This window comes from Lactuca sativa, chromosome 9, assembly GCF_002870075.4.
Source record: "Lactuca sativa cultivar Salinas chromosome 9, Lsat_Salinas_v11, whole genome shotgun sequence".
In the NCBI taxonomy this organism is placed as follows: domain Eukaryota; kingdom Viridiplantae; phylum Streptophyta; class Magnoliopsida; order Asterales; family Asteraceae; genus Lactuca; species Lactuca sativa.
This window is the reverse complement of record NC_056631.2, coordinates 86,804,341-86,818,070: the sequence shown is the minus strand read 5'-3', so window position 1 is coordinate 86,818,070 and position 13,730 is coordinate 86,804,341. Positions and strand designations below refer to the sequence as shown.

The following is a 13,730-nucleotide window of genomic DNA, read 5'->3' as shown; positions in this document are numbered from 1 at the left end:
ACTAACCAAATCCGTTTAATTTGCGTGTGTTTTCGTATCAACCTATTTATTTAAACGTCTCGAAATGTCTTTTACCAAGCCCATTAATTTCGTATTATATCGAGTAAAGTTTTGACGGGTGGTGTCATTTTGCATTATTGAAAAATTTTCTTTTACTAAAACGAGGCCCACGTTTTTTTCTCCTTTTAATCATACAGCCAGACCAAGACTTCCATTCTCGAAATTTCAATGGCTTCCTGTTCATCCTCCTGCACTACGGATTCTCCTACTGCTAATGCTTACAGATATGACGTTTTCCTAAGCTTTAGAGGCGAAGATACTCGTGATTCTTTTACAGATCATCTTTATTATGCATTAAAGCGAGCAGGAATTTGTACTTTTCGGGATAACGAAGAAATCAACAGAGGTGAACACCTGAAGCCAGAGATCGAGAGTGCAGTTAAAGAGTCTAGGGCTTCAATAGTTGTGTTGTCAAAAAACTATGCAACGTCCACTTGGTGCCTAGACGAGCTTCTGTTGATACTCACACAAAGAAGGGAGTGCAGTCATTTCGTTCTCCCAGTTTTTTATCACGTTGACCCGTCTGATGTAAGGAATCAAAATGAAACCTTCGAAATCGAAGTCAAAGCCTCTTCAAAGTGGACAAATGACAAAGTTAACCTGTGGAAGAAAGCTCTTAAGGAGGTTGCTGATTTGGCCGGCATGGTTTTGTCTGGGTATGCTTGTTTATTTGTTCTTAATTTAATCTTAACTGATATCCATTTTTAACTCGATAGTACTTTATTCAATAATTGGATTGTAACTGGTGTTAACCTCTAGCCAAATTTTGGTCTACATATCATATTCATGACTCGGTAAGTTTTTTTGTGGTTAAATATGTCAATAACTTTGAACTTTTAGGAGATATTTGTTTCATAGAAATTCGGAGGAGTTGGTGAAAATGTAATTCAGTTAGAATTAAATGAAAAAATGTAATAAAAACAAATAGGCGATGATTTCCTCGTTTTATGTCAAGAAGTGAACAGCTTAATGCTTCTTGATACACCACATATAGGTTTGACTCTTGACTAGAGCTAAGTAAGGTTTGGTTATGAACTCGACTATAAGGGCTTTGATGTACATAATTTGGTTTAATCTCTATCAATATTTGTTTTATTTTGATTTAGTTTTTATTTACAGTTGAATATTTAGTTAACGTGAAAAAAAATCTTGTATGCCATTGTAAATACTTTAATTGATCAGGTTTTATTCGAATTTTGATTTCTTTGTGGAACTTTAAGGGGATCAAATTTATACATATATTAGTAGTATGTGACATTAGGAAAGTTAATTATTCAATATCTTCATTCATGTCTATCAAAGAATCTCTGAACATCATCTAACAAACATGTTCATTTTCTTGTGTTGTTCCAGGCCTGAAACAGAGTTTATAAAGGAAATTGTTGGCACCATATACAATAAACTGGATCGTAAAGAAGTCCATCTCCCAATCAATTTAACAGGGATGGCTACTCGATACAAGGATATCCATTCTTGGTTAACCGAATCCAATGCAGAATTTTTAACAATTTATGGCATGGGAGGAAGTGGGAAGACAACATTGGCCCGATACATTGTTTACTCAAATAGCCAAAATTTTGAAAGCATTAGTATTGTTGAAGACATCGGTAGTAGATCTAAAGAACCACATGATCTACTTCAGATACAAGAAAAACTTTTTGCAGATATTTCCGGAGGAAAGAAGAGAAAAATACCCAGCGTTTGTCAAGGTACATTCAAGATTGAAGAGGCCTTACAAGTGATGAAAGCACTTATTCTTCTAGATGACATAGTTGAACCGAGCCAGTTGGTAGCTTTACTGGGATCTGGGCATATTAACAAACGAAGCAAGATTATAATAACAACTAGAGAAAACAATCTAGGTAAATGGTTCGAGTCTAGGTCTTGGAGGTGTCAAGAATACCAAATGAAATTACTGGATGATGATGAATCATTAGAGCTTTTGAGTCGACATGCCTTCGGATCCAAAACTCTAATGGAAGGTTACGAGGAGCTTGCAGAACAGGTATTGAAGTATTGTGAAGGAAATCCGTTGGCTCTAGAAGTGTTGGGTTCCTCTCTAGCGCAGGATAATAGCATTCTATTTTGGAATAGTACATTGAGTTTACTGGGAAGAGATATTGATGTTGGAATTCAACGTGTACTTATCAGGAGCTACAACTCTTTGCCACATGAATCTAACAAAGAGTTGTTTCTGCATATTGCTTGTTTCTTTGTCGGGAAAGACATAGATTATGTGGTGAAGATATTGGAGCATGATTACTCTGCAGTATCGGGGATCAAAATACTAACCAACAGATGCCTTGTGTCTGTTTCTGCAAACAAGAAACTAATGATGCACCCATTGCTTCAAGAGATGGGGAGAAGAATAGTCCATCAAGAATCACCCAAAGACCCTGCAAAACGTAGTAGAGTCTGGCTTAATAAGGATTCTTATGATGTTCTGAGAAAAGGAAAGGTGAGATGCTTCCTTTGTTGAAGCTTGTTTTTTCTTTCGCATTGTCTTAGTTTATCTTTAATTCTGAAGTTTCATTTTTTTTTTCTATTTAGGGTTCCAATACAATCGAAGGTCTAGCACTTGACAAGAGAATGTTACAGGAAGAACAACGCGCATTCAAGGTAATACATGATTAAAACCTAATGCCTGTTATTTATATGTAACGAAAACATTGAAGCTCTTTAAGTTGATCCAAAAATTCTTGCATCTTGTTTTGTATACGTCTATGGGTATACTTTAGTCAAGTTGTAGGTTTTAGTAAATAAACCAGACTTAAATTGTGTGTGTTGTATTGTATTGTATATATAGAATAAATTACAACAATAAACTCCTATAGTAAAGGAGAGATAAATACATAATACGTAATTGAATAATTTACTATCTATTTATCTAATATCCCCTCTAAAGCGAATGACTAAGGCGTAGCATCGCACGAAAATGCTCCAATTGAGCACGCGGAAGACTCTTAGTGAAGATGCATGCCGCATAAAGCTTGGTTGGTACGATATTTGTGTAAAGTTTGCCCATAGCAACTAGTTCGCGAACAAAATGGTAATTGAGATCAATATGTTTAGCACGTTTGCGAGCAACTGGACTTTGAGTCATGAATAAGGCACTTTTGTTGTCACAAAGCAAGGTAGGGCAATCAGGAGTTAGCGCATGAATAAATTACAACAATAAACTCCTATAGTAAAGGAGAGATAAATACATAATACGTAATTGAATAATTTACTATCTATTTATCTAATATCCCCTCTAAAGCGAATGACTAAGGCGTAGCATCGCACGAAAATGCTCCAATTGAGCACGCGGAAGACTCTTAGTGAAGATGCATGCCGCATAAAGTTTTGTATACGTCTATGGGTATACTTTAGTCAAGTTGTAGGTTTTAGTAAATAAACCAGACTTAAATTGTGTGTGTTGTATTGTATTGTATATATAGAATAAATTACAACAATAAACTCCTATAGTAAAGGAGAGATAAATACATAATACGTAATTGAATAATTTACTATCTATTTATCTAATATCCCCTCTAAAGCGAATGACTAAGGCGTAGCATCGCACGAAAATGCTCCAATTGAGCACGCGGAAGACTCTTAGTGAAGATGCATGCCGCATAAAGCTTGGTTGGTACGATATTTGTGTAAAGTTTGCCCATAGCAACTAGTTCGCGAACAAAATGGTAATTGAGATCAATATGTTTAGCACGTTTGCGAGCAACTGGACTTTGAGTCATGAATAAGGCACTTTTGTTGTCACAAAGCAAGGTAGGGCAATCAGGAGTTAGCGCATGAAGTTCCCGTAAACGATGAGTAATCCAAACAATTTCAGTTGCTGTTTTCGCCATGGCCCGATATTCTGACTCACAACTAGATCGCGAGACGGTTGGTTGTTTCTTGGCACTCCATGAGACTAAGTTGCCACCAAGAAAAAATGAGTAGCCATAAATAGACTTGCAAGTCTCAAGACAACAAGCCCAATCAACATTTGAATACCCAAGAATGTTGTTGCTTTGAGGTCATCTGAAAATAAGGCCAAAAGAGACGGTGCCTTTTACATACCGTAGTATACGTTTCACAGACTGAAAATGAGCATCAGTAGGCGCATGGAGATATGGGCTAGCTTGATTTATAGCATATGAGAGATCTGGTCTAGTAATCGTTAAGTATTAGAGAGCTCCGACTAAGGATTGATAAAGAGTATGATCAGGAAAAGGTGTTCCATTAGTTATGAAAGTTTCATGAGTGGCCAAGGGTGTTGGTACTAGATTTAGAGTCAATTAAATCAGAAAGAATATATTTTGCATATTTTGACTGGTTTAAGAAGAGACTATCATCGGTATAAGTGACCTCTAAACCAAGAAAGTAACTGAGAGCACCAAGATCTTTAATAGTAAGCTTTGTGTGTAGTCGTGCAGTGAAGGTTGTAATGACAGATTCCTTATTACCAGTAAGGATGAGATCGTCAACATAGACAAGGAGGTACATGATGCATGAATGTCGAGAAAAAAATGAATAAGGAGGTGTCAGCACGGCTACAGACAAAACCATTAGCAAGCAAGAAGGTGCTAAGGCGTTGAAGCCAGACACGAGGGCCTATTTTTAGCCATAAAGAGCCTTAGTTAGTTTGCAAACATGATTAGGAAGCTGAGGATCAATAAACCTCCATAAAAACTATTTCAGTAAGATGACGATGCAGGAATACGCTTTTGAAATTAAGCTGATGTAAACACAATGTATTTAAGACAACAAGAGATAGAACAATGCGAACTGTGGAGGTTTTGACAACCGGACTAAAAGTATGAGAGTAATCGAGTCCAGGAATTTGGGTGAAACTTTGAGCAATAAGACGGGCTTTTAAATGTTCAATTGAGCCGTCAAAGTTATACTTAATATGATAGACCTCCCTAGAACCGACAATGTTGGAGGGATAGGGTCAAGGCACTAAGGTCCAAGTGTTATTTGCATGTAAGGCCTCAATTTCTTCATGCATGGCGGCCATTCATTAAGGATGTTTAGCCGTAGATTTGTACCCTTTAAGCTGAGATGTAGAAAGTAAAGCAACATGCAACGCATGGTTGGTGAGTGATGCGAAATCGGCTATATGTTGTTTTTTGGAAATACCAGACTTAGACCGAGTGCATTGGATGCGTGGAAGGGATTGGAGATGGTGGATGAATGCCGATGTCATGATGATCGTGATCAGAATGATCATTAATATCATAAGAATCAGAATTAGATGAATGACCATGATGATCAGAAGGATCATTGGGTGCATCGGTTGGAGGCTGTTGTGGTTGGGCAGCCGATTCTTGTTGGAATTAATTGGCTCACTTACCATATTCATGTGACATGCAGTTGGGTATTGGAATAAAGAATATTTAGTTTAAGTTTTATGTCTTTAGTTATTGATTTTATTATTTTAGAATTGGTATACTCCTTTGACCGATTTGCAAGGAGGTATACTTTAGAGAGTGGGTCTTTAGGTGTAGTAAAAATAGGAGTATTTTATTCCTACTTTTGTGTTGCACATTGTAGTCGGTAGTCTATTTAAAGCCTTTAGAGTTAATGAATAAAGTAAGTCTTCAATGTCTACCTTTTTCTGCAACTTTAAAGTACACCATTTATACTTCATATTTGAAAGTCTTTTGTTCTCTTCTCCAAGTTCATTATATACGAAAGTTTAGAGTGTGAGATTTGAAGCTTTCCAACCAACAATTCCAAGGGGAGGCGAAAAAAGTGAACAAGGCAAGGAATACCATGTAGGTTTTAGTAAATCAACCACACGTTAATTTGTGTGTGTTGTATTGTATATATAGAATAGATTACAACAATAAACTCCTATAATAAAGGAGAGATAAATACATAATACAATTGAATAATTTACTATCTAATTATCTAATACAAGTACCACGATGTACTATATATATATATATATATATATATATATATATATATATATATATATATATATATATATATGTCTCATTCCAACTCATTAATAGCAATTGATTTATAACCCCAACCATCACACAAGCATTGCAAAATGATAATTATCAATTGATACTCAAGGAATTGAATTCTAATAATTAAGGAATCTTTGGTGAACTTATGCTTAATTACTATCCCTCCTCACTATAATTTTGTAGGCATCACACCTCAACACAGATGCACTTCAAAAGATGGATAAACTAAAATTGCTCCAGCTAAATTCTGTGCAACTCACCGGGTCATACGAGAATATTTCAGAAGATTTAAGATGGCTCTGCTGGCTTGGATTCCACTTAAGAACCATACCATCTGACTTGTTCATGGGAAATTTGGTGGCTATAGACATGAGCTCTAGCAACTTGGAAGTATTCGACCCACCCGTGGTAGGAAATTCAATATCCTCTTTTTGAATTTTAATGGCCTTTTATGCAGAAACTGAGTGCCACATAATTTTTTTTACTTTCACAACAGGTTCTTCAATCGCTGCAGATTCTAAATCTTAAAGACTCGTTCAATCTATTAGAAATCCGCAACATGTCCAGGATTCCTCATCTTGAGACTTTGATTCTTTGGAACTGTCAAAGTCTGGTTCGTGTTTGTGAGACCATAGGAGAACTGACGAGTCTTGCACTACTGAACATGACAGGGTGTAAAAATCTGTGCAAAAGGGAGCATACAAACCTGTTAGTAAGGCTAGTTGCTTCTACTTTTGGTGGAGCAGTTGGAGAACAACCTACATTTTCCTTCCCATATTCGTTACACCAATTATTCCTCAAGGATTGTTATCTTGAGTGCACTGATTCTTTTCCTCTGAGTTTTAGCCTTCAACCATCTTTGCAGTACTTGAACTTAGGCAATAGTCTATTTGAGTTCCTCCCTTGTTATGATCATCTGAAAAACCTGCGGGTGCTTGACTTGTCATTGTGTTCACGACTTAAATGCATTCTGTGTCTTCCAAATACACTTGCAGAATTGTATGTATATCACTGTAAAGCTCTGGAGATAATAACTTTCAAATCTCCTCAATTCACATTACAAGAGTTTGGCTATGAAGGTTGCATTAGTTTGTTTGAAATCGAAGGCTTTATCAAATTAGTTCCTTTAGTCAAGCTTGAAGAAAATGATTTGGGACACATGAAGTGGCTAAAGAAATATCAAAATCTAGAGGTGTGCCTTGTTGGTGATGATGAGCTCACTAAAGGCAGAAGTTCCTGTGTCCAGGTAAACTGTTTTTCTCTCAAACACACACACACACACACACACAAGCACATCATGATTCTACCAACAAACTTAATATATGTGACTGAATTCAAGTGTTAACATGGCATAGATATTGTATGAATTCGATATAATGAGCACATCTCTTCCAGACATAAAGGATCCAAACATGAAGCCTAAGTATGTATCCGAATCTCCCTATTTGTCCTTTGGGTTGCCTTCATTTCCCAGGAATAAGAAGCTCAAAGGACTTAATGTAATTTTTAAGTACACAATATCCGGTGATTCTTGGTCGTCATGGTTTTGTAAAATCAGTACAACCAATGGTGTTGATTTGATGTACAACCCCAGAGTCTTTGGCAAACCTGAATTTGGTAATGTTGGTATATGGTTAAGCTATTGGCCGATTGGAAACATATTGGACACTGGAGATACGGTTAGTATCTCTATTGCAGTAATGAGGGGATTGGACGTACATGAATGTGGTGTGAGCCTTGTTTACACTGATGATAAAGAAGCTGAAGAAAACTTGGGTAATAACAAGGGATGGGTAGAAATTCTTGGAGGAGATTTGTCCCGATTTCAACTAAGCACAGGAGCTTACTATCTTTGTCGCCGTGATTTCTTTGAGTTAATGGAGGTTGATAGACAGACTCCTGATTGGTTTAGAATTTTAGTTGGTGATACCATAGACTCTACAGGTATGTAATGTCCCTTTTGTCAAGCTAATTCTCAGAATTTTAGTTAAATTTTTGATGGGAATCATTAAGTACTCCCAAATAATAATAATAATAATCCAATAGTCTTACACGAATCGTTCCTTGCAGGCGCCAAAAAGCACGTTTAGTCCTTATTTTCAAAAATTAATTCAGACCGTCCTGTCCTGTGTATATTTAAATCTTGTGGTTTTCATCCCTAAAAGACATTTTTGTTACGGTTTTAGTCCGTGCGAAATCTGAAATGGCCATAATACCCTTGTATGTTTATTTTTCAATTAATTTTCTATTATTTATAATTTTAAAAAGGAAATGGCCCCACTCCTACCCTCTACCTTAATCTCACTCCACTACCCCACCTCTATGAAGCTGGAACGTGAAAACCTTTCCCTCTTTCTCTCTTCTTCTTTCATCTCTGCAGAACCACCGGGAAGGTCATCTTTTTCCGGCGAGGTCGTCTTCCAGAACTATTATCTTCCTCAGACGAGCTTCAAAAAACCCATCCAGATACATTCGATTTGGTCAACGTGGTTGAATTCTAAGATCTGACTGCATAAGAAGCCTCACAGAGTAACGGAATTTCACCGGTGGTTGATGTGGGGATTCCAAATGTGGTTGAAATTTCAGCGCTGGTAGAATTTCAGAAGTCGCCACCAATCTGTAAGCTAAAACTACCGCCGTTCTGCACCTCGAAAGTCATCATCGACAGCCAACCAATAAGTTGGATCCTAAATCAGACCCCATCGGAGAGACATGTATGAATATCAAAAAGGGATGGAGGCGGCGTAGATGGGTTTGCTGGGAAGATGTCACAGAGACTCAGAGGTCTTAACGTATACAAATCGAGACCTTCAATAACTAAATCTTCAACAACCTATTGATATCTACAAATCTCAAATTGTTTTTGAAATTCCCAAAGTTGAAATTGAAATCATTCTTCAACTTAAAAGATGTAATCGTTGAACTTTTTAAGAACCTTTGATGGTGGAGATGGGCAGAGGGCCGGGACCGGTCCAGATGGTGAGGAACCTGGGCGACCGCCTAGGGCCCACGTCTCCAGGAGGGCCAAAATTTATAGGCTATGTAGTATATATATATATATATATATATATATATATATATATATATATATATATATATATATATATATATATATATATATATATATATATATTACCTAAATAATTTTTATGATATAAAGTTGGTTCAAACTCAAATTAGCTCAAAGGATAAACAATTTGACTTTCTTGTTATTGCTAATAGAACATGCATATACTGAAAAATAAATGATATATTTTTTTTAATCTTTATTATACTTGTCATTGTGGGGCTCTTTTTTTCTTTTCGCCCCAGGCACCATATACGTTTGGACCGGCCATGGGATCTGTCGGAGAAGCTTGAGGGGGTTGCTGATTTTGGTTTGGGCAGTTATAGTGGTTGATGCTCAAGATTCAAGAACACACTTAAAATTAATAAAAATAAGGTTAGGTTGAAGGTGGGGGTAATATGGTGTAGTGGTCCACATATTTTTTAGTTCTTTTATATTGAAAGTAACAAACAAACTAAAAATAAATCAAAAAAGAAATGAAAACGAGCATTATTGTCATTTAGGTTAGGAGGGATGAAACCTACAAGATTTAAACATACGAGGGACAGTCGGAATTAATTTTTGAAAAAAGTGACTAAACGTGTTTTTTCCACACGAGGGACGATTCGTGTTATTTACTCTAGAATAAAAGAGGGGGGGAGGCTTATGTCCAGATTGTCTAGAAAATTGGTAGTGTCATACTTTAGGAAAATGACTCTTGAGGGTAATTAACTTTTGCGTTTGTACTCATTTGGTCCCTTTTTTTTGTATTCAATATACCATCGAACTTGTTGTTGGTGTTTACCATAGCCCTTTTGACCGACTTTTGACCTGTGATAGCCGGTCAAAGGGTTATGGTGAGCACAAACAACAAGTTCGATGGTATATTGAGTACAAAAAAAGGAAAGAGACCAAATGAGAACAAACACAATAGTTGGTTACCCTCATTATTCATTTTCTCTTTACTCATTTACAGCAAATCCCACGTCATCTCCTACTGAAACTAATGACTATGAGATTCATTATTGCTTCTCTTCAAAACATAACTCACGAAAGGACATTATTCATGCATGTACAATTTTGTAATGCACTTGAATATTTATTAGGGGAATCTTGACTAAGCAGACGCATTTCATGAATACATTTACATTTCCAATCAAATGATTTATCGTATCATGGATTCTAGACAAGTCTACAAATGAGTGGATTCATAAGTGCTGTGATTTTTGAGTTTACTTAGCTTTAAGATCGAACTCATGGGATAAGATACAACATCAATATGTACAGTATTATGGTGATGTGTCTACAAAACCAGCATGATATTGTACATATTGATGTTGTATCTTATCCCATGAGTTCGATCTTAAAGCTAAGTAAACTCAAAAATCACAGCACTTGTGATTCTACTCGTTTGTAGACTTGTCTAGAATTCATGATACGATAAATCATTTGATTGCAAATGTAAATGTTGTCATGAAATGCGTCTGCTTAGTCAAGATTCCCTTAATAAATATTCAAGTGCATTACAAAATTGTACATGCATGAATAATGTCCTTTTGTGAGTTATGTTTTGAAGAGAAGCAATAATGAATCTCATAGTCATTAGTTTCAGTAGGAGATGATGTGGGATTTGCTGTAAATGAGTAAAGAGAAAATGAATCAGGAGGGTAACCAACTATTGCGTTTGCTCTCATTTGGTCCCTTTCCTTTTTTTTGTACTCAATATACCATCGAACTTGTTGTTTGTGTTCACCATAACCCTTTGACCGGCTATCACAGGTCAAAAGCCGGTCAAAAGGGCTATGGTAAACACCAACAACAAGTTCGATGGTATATTGAATACAAAAAAAAAAAGGACCAAATGAGTACAAACGCAAAAGTTAATTACCCTCAAGAGTCATTTTCCCTAATACTTTTGTATTGGCTCTTAAGCTTTCGGCTTAGTGAGAGGGAGATTCCCTGGGCAATCTTTTAAGATTGTGTTATCGTTTAAATCAATTAGTTCAATTTCATCTTTGTCTTCTGTACAATCTTTTCTTTGTTTCTATTGATTCATTAAACCCTAATTTCTGTTCTTCATCAAACTTATGCTAAAAATAGAGAGAATTCATCCATGACACATTGTTACAGAGGTACGAGGATGGAGAAAGACAGGTCGACCTAAGCACTTGAATCAATCATTTACAGAGTTGAAAACTGTTAGATGCATCATCCATGGTCCTGACTTGGTACATATTTTTTTTCCCTAATATTTCATTTTTCAACACGAATTGATCATAACAATTCTTACAATGGACTCTCCAATTTTACAAACTCAAGGGGTTACCAAATATGTCTATAATTCAAAATCCATTGATATTTCTCTAAAATCCCCATTCCTATGGCATTATACATACGATGCTTTTAAGGTTGATACAAATATCTTTCTATCAAATATTACAACCATTATAATCTAATTTAACATTGTGGTACTTGATGCTGATTTGGTTATGAGTAGTAGTGTGATATTTGGATTTCACTAATCTCGCTCTGTTGTTTATGAAAAAAAATATTAGGAGGAAATTTACAACATCAGAGAGATGTCAAAATCATTTTTTCTAGATAAAACTTTGAAGTTCACATCAAGTATGGTTGGGAAGATGATGAAACTTGCTAGAAGACCTATATCCAGAAATACAAAAATAAAGGTAATTGAATATTATGTTTAGCAGATCAATATATTTTTCTCGTTTGTTATTTCTTTCATTTTTGCTCACATGGCATGACATGTGAATTCGGTTTTTGAGAGAAAATGACATCAACTTTCAGTTTATAACATGTTTTCCCCTTAACTTGATTGTTCTAAATCCCTCGTCTTGATAACATAAACTTCCTATTGTTATTCTTGTAGTTTATTCAGGTAACTGGATGTGCCCTTGCATGTTATTGGTGTTTCTATCCTCCGGGCTTCAACAATAACCCACAACTCATGCTTCCGCTGATGGTTGTCTTCCATATTTTTATCACCATTCTGTTAATCATGTTCATTATTCTGCGTGTGGACCGGTTATTTGATGAATCCGAGCAATCTTCAGCCAGTCAAGAAGAAGACAATGAATCCGATCAATATTCGGCCAGTCAAGAACAAGACTAGATTTATTGATGGATCACTAACAAAACTGGGTGATTTAATTTTGTGGTTATATACAACTCGCAGGTGTGCAACCACAACAAGGTTTATTTCTTGGATTCTCACTGATGTTTTCAGAAATAGCGTACGAAATCGATCCAAGAATTGGAAAATTCGCCATGGTAGGGGGTATTTGACAGAAAATCAAGATTCATTTCGCATATATTTATGTCGAATGGTTGGGCTCAAAACTCCAAGCTCTAGTCCTTGTCTTTAGGTATTATGGAGCCATGTTCCCGGGTTATTGCTTTGCTTTTAGCTCTTTTTCGCACCTTTATCAGGATAATAAACCAAATATCTTTGTGCCACTCCTTTATAGAATGGAAAATTCACTTTTCAGCTTAATTACCTTTTTGTTGTATTCATATTTGACTAATTTTTCTTTTTGCACATTTAGGTAGCCAATTTGTTAGAGGTGTTCGCATATGACTGATATGACCGACTATTACAAGTTATAGCCGGTACCAGTCACGTGTGAAAATGTTCATTACGTAGATGTGTACAAAAAATAGTTACAAAAATATGAATAAAATGAAAAGGTAATTACCTTGATAATTCAATTTGTCTTGTTTTTTATTTTATCTTATAATTTTGATTTGGTATAAAATTTAACCTAATTAGTAAATATTTTTGAAGCCACATTATTTTGATAGGAAAATAATAAGTCATTTTTATAGAATTTTATTATTTAAGATATTAAATATAAATATTAAATTTACCATGTGCACATGCAAAAATTAAGAATACATGCTGACATACCAACTCGACAATAAATATGTCAATCACCATCCACATCACACCCGTTGTTCACACTGACAGCTGGATAACCGAATCACTTGAGCTTTGCATACCAGCAAAACATGTTCTAAATTCATTAGAGAAAAACAAATAAAAAGTCAGGAACAAAGAATTGTAATAAAGACTAAAAGTACGGATACACAATTTATATAATAGTTTTTAATTTATGAAGCAAACAATCTAAGCTAGCTAAATGTAACGGGTAGTGTACCTAATCGAACAATAGTACATAGTAAGAAAGTAGGTTGTCGAACACAAGGGAAACGAGAATGATTAACAGCTAAAAGTTAACTAATTTAAAAGCAAGTAAATGACGGGTTTTTTTCCTAGTTTTGCAAGTCCAAACTACTTAAAAGCAATTATCACCAAATAGATTAACTAACAAAAAGCAATCAAAATTAAGTTTTAAGACAATATATTAGGGAGCCACTACAAACAAAATGTCATTTAGTGGCACACAAAAAGTGTCACTAAATACCAAAAAAGTGTCACCAAATGTCTCAAAGAGAATCAGTGGCACAAATAAAAAAATGTCACTAGAAATGCTCCCACTAAAACTCTTTAGTAACACTTTTCAGTGTTTGACGCTGCAATTTTTAGTGTTTTAGTGACATTTTTTTATTTTCCATGGTAGACAAAAACTATTTTGTGACACATAATTTTTGCCGCTAAAAACTCATGTAGTTATAAA

The 13,730-nt window shown here is 35.5% G+C and overlaps 1 protein-coding gene across 3 annotated transcripts; it reads left to right on the top strand.

The window, feature by feature from the left end:
• Positions 1-206: 206 nt before the first annotated feature.
• On the top strand, positions 207-12,586 carry LOC111896794 (disease resistance protein RUN1). Of its 3 annotated transcripts, none has more exons than XR_006187142.2 (9): positions 207-716; positions 1,414-2,518; positions 2,611-2,679; positions 6,210-6,434; positions 6,523-7,272; positions 7,382-7,970; positions 9,339-9,468; positions 11,203-11,300; positions 11,628-11,759. XR_006187142.2 is itself a non-coding variant. In XM_023892780.3 (9 exons), the coding sequence occupies exons 1-9, from the start codon at positions 229-231 to the stop codon at positions 12,203-12,205; spliced, it is 3,699 nt and encodes a 1,232-aa protein (XP_023748548.1). In that variant the 5' UTR covers positions 207-228; the 3' UTR covers positions 12,206-12,586. The 3 variants fall into 3 exon arrangements, 2 of the variants coding, with proteins under 2 accessions (XP_023748548.1, XP_023748549.1); XM_023892780.3 differs by lacking the exon at positions 9,339-9,468 and adding an exon at positions 11,963-12,586; XM_023892781.3 differs by lacking the exons at positions 11,203-11,300; positions 11,628-11,759 and having other exon boundaries at positions 9,339-10,336.
• The last annotated feature ends 1,144 nt before the right edge of the window (positions 12,587-13,730 follow it).

What these genes read in the sequence shown, in the direction of transcription:
- LOC111896794 (XM_023892780.3), top strand. Translation starts at nt 229, where the DNA reads ATGGCTTCCTGTTCATCCTCCTGCACTACGGATTCTCCTACTGCTAAT. An exon ending in AAGTATTCGACCCACCCGTG is followed by an intron (nt 6,435 to 6,522) that starts GTAGGAAATTCA and finishes CTTTCACAACAG; the next exon opens with GTTCTTCAATCGCTGCAGAT. An exon ending in TGATACCATAGACTCTACAG is followed by an intron (nt 7,971 to 11,202) that starts GTATGTAATGTC and finishes ACATTGTTACAG; the next exon opens with AGGTACGAGGATGGAGAAAG.